The sequence below is a fragment of the Macaca mulatta genome, chromosome 20 (assembly GCF_049350105.2).
Source record: "Macaca mulatta isolate MMU2019108-1 chromosome 20, T2T-MMU8v2.0, whole genome shotgun sequence".
Classification (NCBI taxonomy): domain Eukaryota; kingdom Metazoa; phylum Chordata; class Mammalia; order Primates; family Cercopithecidae; genus Macaca; species Macaca mulatta.
Genome location: NC_133425.1, coordinates 53,924,811 through 53,944,068, shown reverse-complemented (window position 1 = coordinate 53,944,068; position 19,258 = coordinate 53,924,811). Strand labels below are relative to the sequence as shown.

At 44.1% G+C, this 19,258-nt stretch overlaps 1 protein-coding gene across 1 annotated transcript in view; it reads right to left on the bottom strand.

Annotated features, from left to right (window-relative positions):
• Nucleotides 1–10,060: 10,060 nt before the first annotated feature.
• Nucleotides 10,061–19,258, bottom strand: part of CFAP263 (cilia and flagella associated protein 263) — a 77,544-nt gene continuing 68,346 nt past the window's right edge. Inside the window, exon 9 of the mRNA XM_077986342.1 lies at nucleotides 10,061–11,031. Coding sequence (XP_077842468.1) covers nucleotides 11,005–11,031 — 27 coding nt within the window. The 3' untranslated portion in view covers nucleotides 10,061–11,004. The remainder of the gene's footprint in view (nucleotides 11,032–19,258) is intronic.

Here is a 19,258-nt window from a genome sequence, read left to right as displayed (position 1 = left end):
AGATGAGGTCTTGCCATGTTGGCCAGGTTGGTCTCAAACACCTAACCTCAAGTGATCTGCCCGCCTCGGCCTCCCAAAGACCAACAGATGTTGTTTTCAAGATATTTGTAATTCAGAACGCACACACTTTGAAGTCAGACGTATCTGGGTTTGCATCCCAGTTCCCCTGCTTACCAGCTGTGTGGCCTTGGGCCTGTCATTTAACCTCTCTAGGCCTCAGCTGCCTCATCTTTAACATTCTACCCATATGGTTGTTGTGAGAATTAAATGGGTGAATATGTGTTAACACATTGAGTTCAGAGTTTGGCCCATAGGAGAAATAAATATTGGTATAAGCATTTCAACAGTTAGACTAAGTGTATTTTTTTTTTTTTTTTTGAGAGAGGGTCTTGCTCTGTGGTCCAGGCTGGAGTGCAGTGGTACAATCTCAGCTCACTGCAGCCTCGACTTCCTGGACTCAAGTGATCCTCCCACCTCAGTCTCCTGAGTAGCTGGGACCACAGGCACACACCATCATGCCTGGCTTTTTTTTTTTTTTTTTTTTTTAAGATGGAGCCTCTGTCACCCAGGCTGGAGTGCAGTGGCACAATCTTAGTGCACTGCAACCTTTGGCTCACTGCAACCTCCGCCTCCCAGGTTCAAGTGATTCTCCTGCCTCAACCTCCCGAGTAGCTGGGACTACAGGCATGCACCACCGCACCTGGCTAATTCTTTGTATCTTTAGTGGAATGGGGTTTCACTATGTTGGCCAGGCTGGTCTCGAACTCCTGGCCTCAAGTGATCTGTCTGCCTCAGCCTCCCAAAGTGCTGGGGTTACAGGGGTGAGCCACCATGCCTGGCCTATGCCTGGCTATTTTAAAAATTCCTTTTGTAGAGATGGGGTTCTCACTATTTTATAAGGGCTGGTCTTGAACTCCTGAGCTCATGCGATCCTTCTGCCTTGGCCTCCCAAAGTGCTGGGACTACAGACATGAGCCACCACGCCTGCCCGGATTAACCGGCTTTGTTCCCTGACTTGTAGAATGGGACTTGGTTGTCACAAGAATATTTATTTCCAGAAGTTTTGCCTTTTATTGTGCAAGCTTTTTATAACCACTTTGACCTTTCCTACTCCGGCAAACAAGTCTGCTTCGTCCCGGTTTTCTAGTTCTCAAGTGAGGGAAGCGGCTGCCTCACTCCTGGAGAGGTCACACCAGGTAACTGTACACTCATAGAGGCCCCATGATGTCCTTGAATTTGACACTGGTGCCAGAGTCTATACCATTTTGGTTTATCTAAATAACCAGTGCTCCGTGGACTCTAATTTTTCTGAGACTGGACAAGGGCTATTTGAAAATTGTTGGCATAGTTCTGTTTCTGGAGGTTAAGGGATTTTTCTTTTTCTTTTTCTTTTTTTTTTTTTTTTTTTTTTTGGTGAGATGGAGTCTTTTCTGTGTCACCCAGGATGGAGTGCAACAGCATGGTCTCAGCTCACTGCAACCTCTGCCTCCCAGGTTCAAGCGATTCTCCTGCCTCAGCCTCCCAAGTAGCACGCGCCATAATGCCTGGCTAATTTTTGTATTTTTAGTAGAGATGGGGTTTTGTCATGTTGGCCAGGCTGGTCTCAAACTCCTGACCTCAGTGATCTGCCCACCTCAGCCTCCCAAAGTGTTGGGGTTACAAGCATGAGCCACCATGCCTGGCCAAGGGATCTCTTTTGAAGCAGCTTCCTTTGCTTGGGGAAAATCTACAGGATAGGCCCGTTAGTCACACAAATATAAAAGATTCTTGGTGACAACTGTGTCATGGCTCATAACCAGAATACCAATGCTTCAGACCAAGATATCCTGTCAAGCCACAAGAATGATGGAGGCATCTTTAGCCCGACTGTGTCCTTACAGGGTTAGAGGGCGCTGGGCCTTAAAGATCCATTCAGGCTGCCCTGTCTCTAAACAGGGTGATTTGTTCTTGGGGGATTTGGGTGCCCAAGTCTGGCCCACAGATCGGGAGCAGAGGCTGACCCAAGCAGGAAGAATGGGGGAGTGGAACCGGCAGGGGCGCCAGGGGCCCTGAGCTGGGAGTGAGGGACCTCACTCTGGAGGGAAAGGGGGCTATTCTTGGCCTTCACAAAGGGGACATTTACCAAGGCACTCCTGTGGCTGATAGGTAGGCTGACCTGTCAATCAGGGAAGAGAGAGATTCAAGGAGAGAGAGACCCCTGAGTCCACTAAGTCAGACTCTCCAGAGCCATGACCCAGGAACCTAATTTCTCAAACCAGAGCCACAGGGTGGGGACATTGCTTGGACTGAGTGCTTCACAGCCTTGGCTGCATTTTAGAATCGTTAGGGGAGCTTTAAAAAACCCAGATGCAGCCGGGTGTCGTGGTTCACGCCTGTAATCCCAGCACTTTGGAAGGCCAAGGCAAGCAGATCACTTGAGGTCAGGAGTTGGAGACCAGTCTGTGCAACATGGCAAGATACCTGTCTCTACTAAAAATACAAAACTTATCTGGGCGTGGTGGCCCGTGCCTGCAGTCTCAGCTACTCAGGAGGCTAAGGCAGGAGAATCGCTGGCACTGGGGAAGTGGAGGTTGCAGTGAGTGGAGATTGCACCACTGCACTCCAGCTGGGCAACAGAGCGAGACTCTGTCTCAAAAAAAAAAAAGAGAAAGGAAGAAAGAAAAAACAACAAACAAACCACCACCACCACCACCAACAAAAACCAAGAAAACTACAGATGCCCAATATATACCTCAAATGATAATGGAAAACAGATACTAAACAAACATGTGTACATTCACGTTCATAGCAGCACTACTCACAATAGCCACAAAAGGCAGAAACATCCCCAATGTCCATCAACGAATGAATGAATAAAAAATTGCAGTGCACTTTGGGAGGCCGAGGCAGGCAGATCACGAGATCAGGAAATCGAGACCACAGTGAAACCCCCTCTCTACTAAAAATACAAAAAGTTAGCTGGGCGCAGTGGCGGGCGCCTGTAGTCCCAGCCACTGGGGACGCTGAGGCAGGAGAATGGTGTGAACCCGGGAGGCGGAGCTTGCAGTGAGCCGGGATCACGCCACTGCACTCCAGCCTGGGCGACGGAGTGAGACTCCATCTCAAAAAACAAAAAACAAACAAACAAAAAAAAAACTGCGGTGCAGCCAATACTATTCAGCTGTAAAAAGGAAGGAAGGCTGACCCATGCTCCAACACGGCGAAACCGCAGAGCACTAAACCAAGTGAAAGAAGCGATGGAAAAGGTCACATTTTGTATGACTGATTCCTTTTCTACAAAATATCCAGAGTAGTTAAATCCATAAAGAGAGAAAGCAGATTTGTGGTCACCAGGGACTGGGGAAAGGTGGAATGGGCAGTGGCTGTTTAATGGGTACACAGCGTCTTATTTTAAGGGTGATAAAATGTTTTGAAACCAAGTAGAGGGGGTGATTGGACGACAGTGTGAATGTGCTAAATGCCACTGCATTGTTCACTTTAAAATGGTTAATTTTATATGAATTTCATTTTAAAAAATCATATTTTAAACACATATGAATGCCCAAGCCCCACTGCAGCCCCATGAAACCTGAGTCTCTGGGGGTGGAGCCAGGCATGAAGGAATCTCCCAGGTGCAGCCAGGCTGAGAGCCACACTCACAGGGGATTTGTTGCAGATGGGCTCACACCTGGTCCTTTTTCAGGTCTTATTCAGGTGTCCTCTCCTCCAGAAAGTTGTCTTCAAGGGAGCCCCCTCCTCCACCACCTCCCCACTCAGCGGGGTGACACACCCCTTCCCCCCACACTTCGTCACACCCAGGACAGTCTCCTTCCTGAGCACCCTGAACTCAATTACCGCCATCTGTTACCCCTCACCCTCATCCCAGATCACAAGCTTTCTTAGGGCAGGCACCATCCTTCCTTCAATTTCAGTTTCTCCAGGACTTGATATTATGTGAACATTATGTGATATTATGAAATGTTGTGCGAATGACTGACTGATTGAAGAAATAAATAACAGTGATAAATGACTTTGTGAGTGAATCGGTGAATGAATAAATGAACGAATGAATGAGTGGTTGAATGCAAGCGAGGTTCACAAGTCCCTTGTAGCATTTCTTTCATCCATGTAGCTGGCCCAGAGCTTCTGAAAGTTTCTTTTGAGAGCAGGACTTTGATTTCTCCTACATGTTTATTTCTGCAAAATTGAGTAGCTTTACCTCTGGCAGATAGAAAGAAGGTGTTCCCAATTTCTTTTCTTTCTTTCTTTTTTTTTTTTTTTTTTTTGAAACAGAGTTTCACTCTTGTTGCCCTGGCTGGAGTGCCATGGCACGATCTTAGCCCACCACAACCTCCGCCTCCCAGGTTCAAGCGATTCTCCTGCCTCAGCCTCCCGGGTAGCTGGGACTATGGGCATGTGCCACGACACCCGGCTAATTTTGTATTTTTAGTAGAGACGGGGTTTCTCCATGTTGGTCAGGCTGGTCTTGAACTTCCGACCTCAGGTGATCTGCCCACCTTGGCCTCCCAAAGTGCTGGGATTACAGGTGTAAGCCACCGCCTCTGGCCAGGTATTCCCGATTTCTTAATTGTCGAGCATCTCTTGCCATGACAGCCAACCTCTGCACATTGGACTCACCTGGGAGGCTTTAATGCCATACTGATGCCTGGGTCTCACACCCAATGTCTGAGTCAGTTGGTCTGGGGTAGTCAGAATGGCAGTTATTAAAAAGTCAAGAAACAACAGATGCTGGTGAAGCTGCGGAGAAATAGGAACGCTTTTACACTGTTGGTGGGAATGTAAATTAATTCAACCACTGTGGATGGCAGTGTGGCAATTCCTCAAGGATCTAGAACCAGAAATATGATTTGACCCAGCAATCCCATTACCGGGTATATACCCAAAGGAATATAAATCATTATATTATAAAGATACATGCACATGTATGTTTATTGCAGCCCTTTTCACAATAGCAAAGACTTGGAACCAACCCAAATGCCCATCAATGATAGACTGGATAAAGAATATGTGGTACATCTACACCATGGAATACTATATAGCCATAAAAAGCAATGAGATCATGTTCTTTGCCAGGACATAGATAAAGCTGGAAGCCATCATCCTCAGCAAACTAACACAGGAACAGAAAACCAAACGCCTCTATGTTCTCACTCATAAGTGGGAGATGAACAATGAGAACACATGGACACAGGGAGGGGAACATCACACACTGGGGCCTGTCGATGGCACAGGGGGAGAGAGAGCATCAGGACTAATAGCTAATGCATGCTGGGCTTAATACCTACATAATGGGTTGATGGGTGCAGCAAACCACCATGGCACACGTTTACCTATGTAACAAACCTGCATGTTCTGCACATGTATCCCAGAACCTAAAATAAATTAAAAAAAAAAAAAATTGGCCTTGGGTGTGACCAGGGCATGGAAGATTCTAAAAGCCCTTAGATGATTCTAATGTGCATCCAAGATCACAAATCACTGCATTAATACTTGGTTGCAGTTTTCTTAAATAGTTTTTTTAAAAAATAGAGACCGGGTCTTGCTTTGTCACTCAGGTTAGAATGCAGTGGCACACTCATGTTCACTGCAGCCTTGATCTCCTGGGCTCAAGGAATCTTGCCACCTCAGCCTCCAGAGTAGCTGGGACTACAGGTGTGTGGCACTACGCCTGGCTAGTTTTATTTTTAAAGTCGCAAGCCATTCAGAAGCTGACTTTAATGTTCCCTTATGTAGAAACAGGAGGATATTCAGCACAATCATGGTAGATGATTGATTTTGCTCTAGAATTTGATGCCATTTCTTTGAGTCTTATTACATTTGGGACCTGAAAGCTGGTAGCTTGTTGGGATTATAGGCGTGAGTCACAGAGCCTGACCCCACTTGCTCTTGCACAATAGTTTAATGCTGCCAAAGTGAGAAATTTTTAGGACCTTGATAAGGCTGGAGGCTTATCTTTCTCTTTCCTAGTCTGTAAATAAACAGAGCAAGGTGAAGCCAGCATCATAATGTGACATTTCAAGCTTTTCATAGTCACTTAGGTAACAATCTATTAAAATTTTATGTGTATTGCTAAAACATCTTTTTTAGCTCCACATGTTTGTTTGGTTAAAATTATTATACCTTGCTTTCAAAGAAACAAAATGCCTAACCTCCGTGTTTTGGTTAAATAAGCTTAAATAGTTGTTGTTTTGGGTGATATTTTGTTGGCAGTGTTTGTTGTTTCTCTTAGTACAATGTGACAAAAAGGAATCCACTTCAATGCTCATGACTAATTCTTAAATTAGATATGGTTCTGCCTAATGACTTCACAAATACTAGCTTTCCTTGGTTTGGATTTTAAAAATTATTATGGTAGAAAAACACATTACATAAAATCCACCATAACATAAAATCGACCACTTTATTATAGATTTTTTTATTTTTAGTTTTTATTTTTTGAGACAGAGTCTCACTCTATTACCCAGGCTGGAGTGCAGTGGAGCAGTCTCGGTTCACTGCAGCTTCAACCTCCTGGACTCAAGCAACCCTCTCACCTCAGCCTCCCGAGTAGCTGGGACCACCATGCCTGGCATTCATTCATTCATTCATTCATTCATTCATTTTATTTATTTATTTATTTATTTATTTATTTATTTATTTATTTATTTATTTATTTTTTTGGTAGAGACAGGGTTTCACCATGTTGCCCGGATTGGTTAACCATTTTAAAGTGTACAACTTAGGCATGTTTAAATACATTCTCAATGTTTTGCAACCATCACCACTATCTAGTTCCAGAACTTTTTCATCACTCCTGTACCCAGTTAAGCAGTCATTCTCCATTCTCTCTCTCTCCACAGGATTCCATTTATATAAAATTCCCATAATAGGCAAATCCACAGACGCAGAAAGCAGATTAGTGGTTGCCAGCAGGGTGGGGATGGAGAGAAATGGGGAATGGCTGTTAATGGAAATGGGATTTTTCTTTCTTTTTTTTTTTTTTTTTTTTGAGACAGAGTCTCATGCTGTCACCCAGGCTAGAGTGCAGTGGCACCATCTCAGCTGACTGCAACCTCCACCTCCTGGGCTCAAGCGATCCTCCCACCTCAGCCTCCCAAGTAGCCAGGACTACAGGCGTGCATCAGCAAGTCCAGATATTTTTTGCATTTTTAGTACAGGCGGGATTTCATCATATTGGCCAGGCTGGTCTCTAACTCCTTACCTCAGGTGATCCTCCCACTTCAGCCTCCTCCCAAAGTGCTGGGATTAAAGGCATGCGCCACCACCTGGTCAAGGGATGGAGTTTTTTCAATGGTAATAAAAATGTTCCGGCCAGGCATGGTGGCTCATGCCTGAAATCCCAGCATTTTGGGAAGCCGAGGTGGGCGGATCACCTGAGGTCGGGAGTTCGAGACCAGCCTGACCAACATCGAGAAACTCTGTCTCTACCCAAAATACGAAATTAGCCGGGCATGGTGAAACATGCCTGTAATCCCAGCTACTCGGGAGGCTGAGGCAGGAGAATCACTTGAACCCGGGAGGCGGAGGTTGTGGTGAGCCAAGATCGCGCCACTGCACTCCAGCCCTGGCAACAAGAGCGAAACTCCGTCTCAAAAATATAAAAATTAAAATTAAATAAAATGTTCTAAAAACTGGTTATAGTAATGGATGCACCAACCTGTGAATATGGTAAAAACCACTCATTTTTGCACCTTAAGTGGGTAGATTGTATGGTGGGATGTGAATTATATCTCAGTATATCTGCTTTTTAACAAAACCAACGAAACACCTTATGTCTAACTTGTTGAGCTCCAAATAAGCCTTGGAGTTGTGATCTTTATTGTTTTGCTAAAGTGTTTGACTCTTGGGAGTGTGACAAAATGGGCACGTCACCTCAGGCAGCTCTTGAAGGGAAAATGAAGTTTCTCCTCCCTACTTCTTGGGCAGACTTAATTGACTGCTGTATTTTATTTTTCTTACTCCCAGAATGTTTTAAGAGTAGGCATTTTCCTCTGAGTATAGCTCTAGGGTGATCCATGAGTTTTTATATGGAGTGTTTTTATTAGCATTATTTCCCAAATATCTTATAAATGTATTTTTGTTCTAGAGTAGTTCAATAGAAAGGCTTGACATTCTCAAATGTCTTTCTGCATCTACTTTTTATTTTATTTTGTTTTATTTGTTGCCAACTACAAAAGACATCCAATTCATCTACTTTTAACTTATTTCTTGTGTTCTTGCATTATGATCAGGAATATGACTGTAAAATTTCCAGTTTGTTATATACAATGGGCTTTCCGTTTTACTTGATCTCATTGTGTCAAGAACACTTAAGGTAAGAGCTACCCTCTTAATAGATTTTAAAGTGTACAACACAATACTGTTATTTATAGCTACATTGTTATACAGCGGATCTCTCGAACTTTTTCCTCTTGCATGACTGAAATTTTATATCCACTGACTAGCAACTCCCCATTCCCTCCTCCCTCCAGCCTCTGGCAACTACCATTTTATTCTCTTTCTATGAGTTTGACATCATATAAGTAGAATCATGTATTTGTCCTTCTGTGATTTGCTTATTTCTCTTGGCATCATGTTCTCCAGGTTCATCCATGTTGTCACATGACAGGATTTCTTTATTTTAAAGGCAGAATAATATTCCATTGTGTGTATTATTTATTTATTTAGAGACAGGATCTTGCTCTGTCACGCAGGCTGGAGTGCAGTGGCGTGATCTCGGCACACTGCAACCTCTGCCTCCCAGGCTCTGGTGATCCTCCTGCCTCAGCCTCCCAAGTAGTTGGGACTACAGGTGTGCACCACCACACCTGGCTAATTTTTTGTGTTTTTAGTAGAGACAAGGTTTCACCATTTTGGCCGGGCTGGTCTCGAACTCCTGGCCTCAAGCGATCCGCCCACCTTGGCCTCCCAAAGTCCTGGGATTACAGGCATGAACCACCACTCTGGCCTCCTTGTATGTATATACCACATTTTGTTTACCCATTCATCAGTGGACATTGTTATACCTTTTTCCATTTAATTGAAAGGAAGTCTACTCTTTTCAAAGGATACAGTTCAGAACATTTAGTCATTATATTCTCCTCCTCTGTAATATCCTTACTTTCTTTTCTCTATTTAGTTCAACAAAGACTGAAACAAGTGGGTGAAAGTCTACCACCACTGTTGTATTTTTATTAATTTGTCTTAGTTATTCCCTCCAATTTTACATATGGAACAGGATGCTAAAACGGGACTCTCGTTTTGGCTTCAGCTGAGACTCCAAAGTGGAGTGAGATCAGTGCAACAGATGCCAAGAACTCTACCTCCTAAATTGGGGAGCTAGATTGCCTATGTAGGACATGCTGACAGGCTGTAAAAATGACTAATCCCACAATGCGGAGTAAATGAGATAAAGTACAAAGACAATTTATAGGAGAGTTATATGGTAAAAATTTTCTGCCATTGTTAAAAGCTGTACTTTTGAAGAATAATAATATGGAAAAAAGATCGTAACATACTCTTAATGGGAAAAAAGCACAGGACACAAAACTATATGCTTAATCCTAATTGTATGAAATACACGTACAGAAAAAAGACAGGAAACAACCTAATTGGGACTTCAGGTACTTTTTCTTTTCTTCTTGACATTTGTCTGAATTTTAGAAATTTTCTACAATAAATATGTGTTGGTTTCTTTTTAAAATCTCTCTTGTTTGTTTTTTTTTTTTTTATAGATGGAGTCTCACTGTGTCACCCAGGCCGGAGTGCAGTGGTGCGATCTCAGCTCACTGCAACCTCTGCATTTGGGTTCAAGTGATTCTCCTGCCTCAGCCTCCCAAGTAGCTGGGATTACAGGCATATGCCACTGCTTCTGGCTAATTTTTGTATTTTTAGTAGAGACAGGGTTTCATCATGTTGGCTAGGCTGGTCTCAAATTCCTGACCTCAAGTGATCTGCCCACCTCGGCCTCCCAAAGTGTTGGGATTACAGGTGTGAACCACTGTGCCTGGTCCTTTTTAATCATGTTTGAGATTAGAAAAAAAATACTTTTAAAAAGATAATTCAAATATCCAAATAATCACCTTTTTTTTTTTTTGCTACCTTTGCTCTCCAGCTTATAACCAATATATGAATGAAAAGCAATTGATTTGGGATCAGTCTTCCTCTCACACAAGGTCCCAGACAGAGGCAGGTTGGTGGATCAGCAACCTGGCGTCATTAGCAGCAGGTTTAACAGCAGTTTCTGTTGCTTCTTTTCCCAGTAAATGGCCAGAATATTCCAAAAGGATGTGTCAAGTTTGCCTACTTTGTTCTCGTATATGTATTTGCAGCTGGTGCTGGGACCAATGCAGTAGTTGTAGTTTTATGTTTAATTACAGCTGAGAAATTCAGTTGCCATAGATATAGAGGGCTAGGATGATGTTACTGTTGCCATTTGCCTCACAAGCTGGTTAAAATTGACCTTTAAAAATCTAAGCTTAATTATCTTTACTGCCAAAGTAGGCCCCCTGGGGTTGTACCTTATGAAGTCATATTTTGACAATCATTTCCTTCTTTTCTCATCATTAAACCTTATTTTCTGGATCTGCCATGAAATGCACACGGGCCTCTCTACATTGCACATTTTCCAAATTCACACAAGATCGAAAACTGTATTTGCATTCTGCCTTTTCCCTGGAGAAGGAGCTGAAGGAGGTCCCAGGAAGACTTACTGGCTTATTTCCAATGGGCTCACCTGTCAGTGGCAAAAAAGTGGGGATAGGAGGTTGGGGGTGGAGTGAAGATTTTGATGATCCTAGGCGCACCTCATTTCTTCCTCCACACAGCACTATCTTGTGTATGTGTTCTGGAAAATAGGTTCTATAATGAAGTTTGCTGTGGTTTGAAACGTTAAGCATCCTCAGAAGTCAGGCGATGCACCAGCGATGCTCCCACACTGCATGCCTGTGTGCACAGCTGCAGCGCCCCTGACTCCACTAGTAGCTTCCACTGGTCCACAGCAGTTGAATGCATGTCTTCATTCATTCATTCTTTGAACAAACGTCCTAGAAACTGAGGATACAGCAATGAACAAGAGAGACAAGGACATTAGCTTTATAGATCTACTTTGAATGGGGGAGGCTGAACTAATACTCTCAGAAGCAACTCTACAATCCCCCTGGTAGGTGCTATGAGGGAAGAACCCAGGGTGCCATAAGAACCTCTTTCTTTTCCTTCCTTCCTTCTTCCTTCCTTCCTTCCTCTCTCTCTCTTTTTCTTTCTTTCTTTTTTTATTTGAGACAGAATCTTGCTCTGTCACCCAGGCTCGAGTGCAGTGGTGCAATCTTGGTGACCTCTGCCTTCCAGGATGGGATTTCACCATGTTGGCCAGGCTGGTCTTGAATTCCTGACCTCAGGTGATCTACCCGCCTCAGCCTCCCAAGGTGCTGGGATCACAGGTGTGAGCCACCGTGCCTGGCCAAGAACTTATTTCTGATCTATGGCATGGGTTATGGGTTTTAGGCAGCCTCTCCCAGGAAGTGACATTTCAGTTAAGACCTGAACAATGGCACTCCAGATTTTCTGTATCGGAGATGATTCAGGACAGTATTCAGAGTAGATGAAAAGGGTTGAAGCTGTATGTCTTTGAGAAAACAATAATTACTGTCAGGAAAGGAAGGTGATGGATAAGGTCCCCTTAGACACACCTTTATCACAGTACAGGGCATGACAAATAAGGTATTCAAAGAGCAAGCGCAAATGCCCTGAGGTCAGTCTCCTAGTGGGATATTTGGATAAAAGATCTAAACACAAATTTTCATCACTGTAAACCAGTCTCAGGACCCCTTTACTCTATACAAATTATTGAGAATTCCAAAGAGGTTTTATTTATACAGATTATATCTACCAAAAATAAATTACCTATTAGAAATTAAAACTGAGGCCAGGTGTGGGGGCTCACAACTGTAGTTCCAACACTTTGGGAGGAGAAGGCGTAGGCAGGAGGATTGCTTGAGCCCAGTGGTGGAGGCTGCAATGACCTATGATTGTACCACTGTGTGGCAGCTTGCTGGGGACAGAATGAGACCCTGTGTCTTAAAAAATAAAAATAAAAAAAAAGGCTGGGCACAGTGGCTCATACCTGTAATCCCAGGACTTTTGGAGATAGATCACTGGAGTTTGAGGCTAGCCTGGGCAACATAGTGAGACCCCGTCTCTCCAACATATAAAAAAAAAAAAAAAAAAATAGCTGGGTGTGGAGTTGTGGAGCTGTAGCCCCAGTTACTTGGGAAGCTGAGTTGAAAAGATCGCTTGAGCCTGGGAGGCGGAGGCTGCTGTGAGCCACTGCACTCCAGCCTGGGCTACAGCGTAAGACTCTATCTCAAGCAAAAAATAAACTGAGAAAGTTTAAAAACCTTTATTAATTCTTCTAAAAATAATAAACCAATTACATATTAACGCAACTTTTTTTTTGTGAAAAATATACTTTGGGCAAATAAATTTTGGGCAAAGTGTAGCATTATTTTACATTTTTATCAATATTCTAAATATCTGGCTTAATAGAAGACAGCTGAATTCTTTTTTTTTTTTTTTGAGACTGAGTCTGGCTCTGTCGCCCAGGCTGGAGTGCAGTGGCCGGATCTCAGCTCACTGCAAGCTCCGCCTCCCGGGTTTACGCCATTCTCCTGCCTCAGCCTCCGGAGTAGCTGGGACCACAGGCGCCCGCCACCTCGCCCGGCTAGTTTTTTGTATTTTTTAGTAGAGACGGGGTTTCACCGTGTTAGCCAAGATGGTCTCGATCTCCTGACCTTGTGATCCGCCCGTCTCGGCCTCCCAAAGTGCTGGGATTACAGGCTTGAGCCACCGCGCCCGGCGACAGCTGAATTCTTATATGGCCTCTACATTTAACCTCTTGTAATATGTTATTATTTAGTTGAAGTATACTGTTACAGTCTGAATTATGTCCCCACTACCTCAGAATGTGAGTGTATTTGGACACTGGGTCTTTACAGGTACAATTAAGTTGAAAATGAAAACATTAGGGTGGACCCTAATCCGCTATGACTGGTGTCTTTATCAGAGTAGGAAGTCTGGACCCCGGCACAGAGCGAAGACCACATAGAGACACCAGAAGCATGCAGACATCAGACGCCAATGAGGGAGGTTTCAGGAGAAACCAGCCCTGGGGATACCCTGAGCTTGGACTTTCGGCCTCTAGAATTGTGAGAAAATAAATTTCTGCTCTTTAAGCTACCTGGTCTGTGGTACTTGGTGAGGGCAGCCCTATCAGGCTAATGTATATATGAAGAAAGTTTGGCCTCATACAGATAGGTGTAGTTGGAAAAGTTCAGATATTTTAAAGGCCTTTTTAGATCATTGTACATAGCCTTCTTTGAGTATACCCAAACTTTTTTTTTTTTTTTTTTTCGAGACAGAGTCTTGCTCTATCTCCCAGACTAGAGTGCAGTGGCCCAATTTCAGCTCACCGCAACCTCCACCTCCTGGGTTCAACCAATTCTCCTGCCTCAGTCTCCTGAGTAGCTGGGATTACAGGTGTGCACCACCATGCCCAGCTAATTTTTTGTATTTTTAGCAGAGGTGGGGTTTCACCATGTTGGCCAGGCTGGTCTTGAACTCCTGACCTCAGGTGATCCACCCACCTCAGCCTCCCAAAGTGCTGGGATTACAGGCATGAGCCACCATGCCCTGCCTGACCATACCCAAACTCGACAATTGATGCTTTATCTTATAGGTTAGCTGCATGTGGACTCTGAAGCCACATCAATGACTTTTTCATATTCTCTTATATTAAAATCCATTATTTTGCTTTGCTTTCTTCTTTTGTCTTTTGAGACGAAGTCTTGCTTTGTTGCCCAGGCTGGAGGGCAGTGGTGTAATCTCGGCTCACTGCAACCTCCACCACCCAGGCTCAAGCTACTCTCCTGCCTCAGCCTCCTGTGTAGCTGGGATTAGAGGCCTGCACCACCATGCCTGGCTAATTTTTGTATTTTTAGTAGAGACAGGATTTCGCCATGTTGGCCAGGTTAGTCTCGAACTCCTGACCTTAGGTGATCCACCCGCCTCTGCCTCCCAACGTGCTGGGATTGCAGGCGTGAGCCGCTGCACGCAGCCTGCACTTGGTCTTTCGATGGATCTTTACTCACGCATGGCTTCATCGAATTGTGTTCTGGTCATTTGGAAAATATCAGTTCATGGAGTGATGCAGATTTTCCAAATGTTATACAAAATTTAAAAATCACATTTGGTAACGTCACCACCAATCTCATCAGAAAAGTATGTAAAGTATTGGAAAGTGTCCACACTTACAGTGGTGGATACAAGTTTCCCAAATGCTAATTTTCATTTAAAAGCTCAACTTTTATCATGTCAACAAATATTTCAGTTGTTCTCCTTGAAGCGACGGCTCACTCCTTTTATTTTCAAGAAAATGTTGACCAAATACCCAAGTCTGAGTAAGCACAGTTTGTCAGTCATTCTTTTAAGTAAAAACGAAGTTCCATCACCAAGAGGGCTGGGAGGCCAGCAGCTCAGGCACAGAGGATGTTGCCTGGAGGTAATCACTGTCCTCCGGTTCGCAGAAGGGCTTCCCATTTCATCACACAGAATATTAAAAAATCATGTACTCCAAAGTCAAGATGTCATAGAATTAATCATCTTAATGGTTTCTTCACAGACATTTTTAAGTGAAACTGGCTTTTCCTCTCCATGAGGTGTACTGTGGTAAAAAAACAGGCCACGTTCAGCTTTGGATTCCTGTCCTGTCTGTTTTACTTTCAAAATAGTCTTTAAATCCGACCACTTCTCACTAAAACCCACTTTTACCCCCGGCTTGAGCCTCCACCATCTCCTCGGATTGCTGCAGAGGCTTTCAGACTGAGGTCCCCACTCCGCCACTTAGCCCATTCCAAGCTATTCTCCACCCAGCAACCTCCTCCCCTGAACACCCTCTCCAAAGCAGCACACACACCATCCCTAACCTGGCTTGATTTTTCTTCCCAGTACTTTAGAAGGTGAGCTCCCTCAGGAAGGACTTTGTTTGGTGCCATGTCTGGCACCTAGTAGTTGCTCAATAAACATTTGTTGGGTGAATGAGAAAGAGTGCCAGTTCCCAGCGACACCTCCCCTAACTGAATGTGAAAAAGACTCCCCTCCTCCTGCTCTTCCTCTTTCCCTCCCTCCTTGTGCTTTTGGGCCAGGTCTTGTGTTTGACCTTGGGAATATAAAGGCAAATAAAACACACAGCCCCTCCGTTCGGGAACCTCCTGTTCCAGTGCAGAGGACAGAACCAATTTTGTCCACTGAGCCACAAGCTATTCTGATGTGATTCAGTGGATAAAAGCCCAGGACTTGGGGTGGCAGAGACCTGGCTTCAAAGCCCAGATCTTAACCTTTCTGAGCCTCAGTTTCCTCATCTGTAAAATGGCAATAATAGTTCTTTGTGAAAATTAAATAAGATAATATAATTAGGTGTTTTGCATATTAATTATTAATGGTAGCTGTTTTTAAGTGGTGAAGGTGGAATTTATGTCTTGAGGACTAGATTTTTTTTTTTTTTTTTTTTGAGACAGGATCTCACTCTGTCACCCAGGCTGGAGTGCAGTGGTGCAAGGTCAGCTCACTGCAACCTCCGTCTCCTGGGCTCAAGTGTTTTTCGTGCCTCTGCCTCCTGAGTAGCTGGGACTTCAAACATGTGCCACAACGTCTGGCTAATTTTTGTATTTTCTCTAGAGTCTGGGTTTCACCATGTTGGCCAGGCTAGTCTCAAACTCCTGAACTCAAGTGGTCTGCCTGCTTTGGCCTCCCTAAGTACTGGGATTACAAGCATGAGCCACCAGGCCTGACTGAGGACTAGAGTTTTTAAAAACACACCCAGAGAATTCACTAGAGAGGAGGGTACGGGGGTGGAGACAGGGTAGGAGAGCTTCCGGGAGCAAGGCACGTGGGCCCATGTCTGGGGTCTTGCTGACATGGTGAAATGCGGTGTGGTGAGTGGCTGAGGTCTGGAGGGACTGGGATGGTGCTAGACGGGTTGGCAGGAGCTGGTGACCCAGCCTAGGGGGCTTCTTGCCAGCAGGCAGGGAGGTGAGACCTAGGCAAAGCTGCCTGGAGCCAGATGTCTGGCAGCAAGGTGGAGGATGGATTGGAGGAGGCAGGGAGACCAGTGAGGGGCAGGACCCACAGGATGCCATGAGGGTGAGGGCAGGGGCGGGGTGGCAGACAGGAGGCTGGGGAAGAAAACTGCAATGGAAAGAAACTGAAGCACCGTGCTGAGAACTGGGACACTCTTCCTGCCTTTCCCCCATCTCTTGCACCTATAAGTTGAGGTACACAGAGGTAAGCTCCAAGCCACCCAGTGGATGCCTGAAACCATGAATAGTACCAAAGTCCATATAGATGACTTCTTTTTCCATATATATATAGCTTTGATAAAGTTAAATTTATACATTAGACACAGTAAGAGATTAACAACAATAATAAAATAGAACAATTATCTGGGCACAGTGGCTCACACCTGTAATCCCAGTACTTTGGGAAGCCAACGCGGGTAGATCACTTGAGGTCAGGAGTTCGAGACCAGCCTGGCCAACATGGTGAAACCCCATGTCTACTAAAAATACAAAAATTAACCAGGCACGTGCACATGCCTGTAATCCCAGCTACTCAGGAGGCTGAGACAAGAAAATCGCTTGCAGTGAGCTGAGATTGTGCCACTGCACTCTAGCCTGGGTGACAGAGTGAGATCCTGTCTCAAAAAATAAATAGAGAAATTATAACAATATACTGTAATAAAAGTTATGTGGATGTGGACTCTCTCTCTCTCTCAAAATATCTTATTGTCCTGGACTTACCCTTTTTCTTGTGATGAAGAAGGGGTGGAGCAGGGTGGTGCAAGATTTCGTTGCTACTCAGAAGGATGCACCATTCAAACTTACAAATTGTTTATTTCTGGAATTTTTCATTTAATAGTTCTGGACCATTGTTGACTGTGGGTAACTGAAACCATGGATGAGGTGCAGTGGGGGGTGGCTACTGTATTTGTTGCCTGGAATTTCCTGTCCCTCCTGTCTATCTCAGTAAGATGATACGGGTAATCCAGGATGTCTATTTCTGCAATGAGGCAGAATATTTTAACAGCCAGTCTGACAGATGGGTGCCCGATCTCTTAACGCTGCTTTATTTTACAGCGAGGGACACATGGAGCCCTTCGTTAGTTAGTTGGTTTAGATGCATCACACTTGGTTCTAAAAAAAGACCTCCTTCTAACTTTTATACAATAAGCACTTATTGGCTGATAAGTGTTAAAGATATCATATATTGTTTGAAACACAATACTCTTTGTTACGAATTATTTATAATAGAATGTTCTTAAAATGAACTGTGCTCCTCTGAGCTCCACAGAAAGGCCAGAAACACTATAGCCTGCCTTCCGCAAATGTTCCTTATTGTATAAAAGTAACACATGCTTATGAAAGAAAAAGCACAAAATTAAATGGAGTCAAAAGTAAAAGATCGCTATCTCCTCCCCACCATCCCTGAATTCTTAACCCATCCTTCAGAGGGGAGGCTGTAGCCTGACAGACATTTTCTATGTATATCTTTTTATAATGTAGTTTTTAAAAACCCAGAAATGAGCTCACATTCTATTTCCTGTTTTGTAGCTTGCTTTTTCTCTTCAACAATAGATCGCCTTTTGGAGGTCCAGGCATTGAATCGCACCCCATTCTATGTTTTGGCGGAAGAGTCCTCTCTATGCGGAGTTTTTTCTTACAGGGAAGGGTGGCCTTGAGCCCAGCCATCGTTAGTAGAACAAGCAGACTTCAGAGACACCAACTTAATTTGCAAGGGGATCCTTGGAAAAATGGCAGTTTTTGTCCTTTGTAGCACATCAGCCTGTGGCTGGATATGTGCCTGGAACTCATGGAAACTCCAAGGGTCCCCAGGCACCAAGGAGGTCCCAGGAGGAACTGGACAATGGCTAGCCCCAGACAGCAGAAATGGGGTTTGTGGCTAGATCAGATTCTTACTGTAGGGGATCCTCAGAGCCCAGATAGAATATATTTAGACATGTTTTCCATTTCCTCCAGGGCTTTCATCATTGACCTTGAGAAATAGAATGGCAAGTTGGTTTATGGCAAGGACAAGTTCCTCCCAGGAAAACTCACTGTAGCATTCACTCAGTAGGCTCTAGCAAAGATGATTCTTTGGTGTAATAGGTTAGCTTATGGAACACAAAGAAAATAGTTGTTGACAATAAGAGTCAAAGTCTGTAGAATATTTGATGGGATTTATTCTGAGCCAAATATGAGTGACCCTGAGAACATGTGCCCAAGGTGGTCAGGCTTGGTTTTATACATTTTAGCGAGATATAAGACATCAATTAATACATGTATGATGTATATTGGTTTGGTCCAGAAAGGCAGGACAAGTGGAAGCAGGGGAGTTTCCAGGTCACATGTGGATTCAAAGATTTTCTAATTGGCAATCAATCGAAAGACTATCTAAGACCAGGCACGGTGGCTCATGCCTGTAATCCCAGCATTTTGGGAGGCTGACATGGGTGGACTTGAGGCCAGGAGTTCAAGGTCAACCTGGCCAACATGGTGAAACCCCATCTTTACTAAAAGTACAAAAATTAGCTGGGCATGGTGGTGCATGCCATGCCTGTAATCCCAGCTACTCAGGAGGCTGAGGCAGGAGAATCATTTGAACCCAGGAGGCGGAGGTTGCAGTGAGATGAGATCTCACCACTGCACTACAGCCTGGGTGACAGAGCAAGACTAAGTCTAAAAAAAAAAAAAAAAAAAAGGTTCCTATCTACAGACCTGGAATCAATAAGAAAGGAATGTCTGGGTTACAGTAAGGGATTGTAGAGATCAAGGTTTTATAATGTTATGCAGATAAAGCCTCTAGGTAGTAGGCTTCAGAGAGAATAGATTGTGTTTCTTATCAGACTTAAAGAGTCTGTTCTGTCACCCTTAAGGTCTGTGTTGATGTTAATGTTGATCAGCTGGACCTGAATTCCAGAAAGGAGGAGGGTATAATGAGGCCTGTCTGCCTGTCTCGCCCCCCACTTCCCATCATGGCCTGAGGTAGTTTTTCAGGTTAACTTTGGAATGCCCTTAGCTGAGAGGAGGGGTCCATTCAGATGACTGGGGGGCTTAGAATTTTATTTTTGGTTTACATTCTCCCCCTTCTGGCAAAAATTTGCCAGAGGCAACATCAATGGTCACCAAACTTTTATTTTGTCCCACAGTGTAGCCAGGGTGGCATGGCTGCC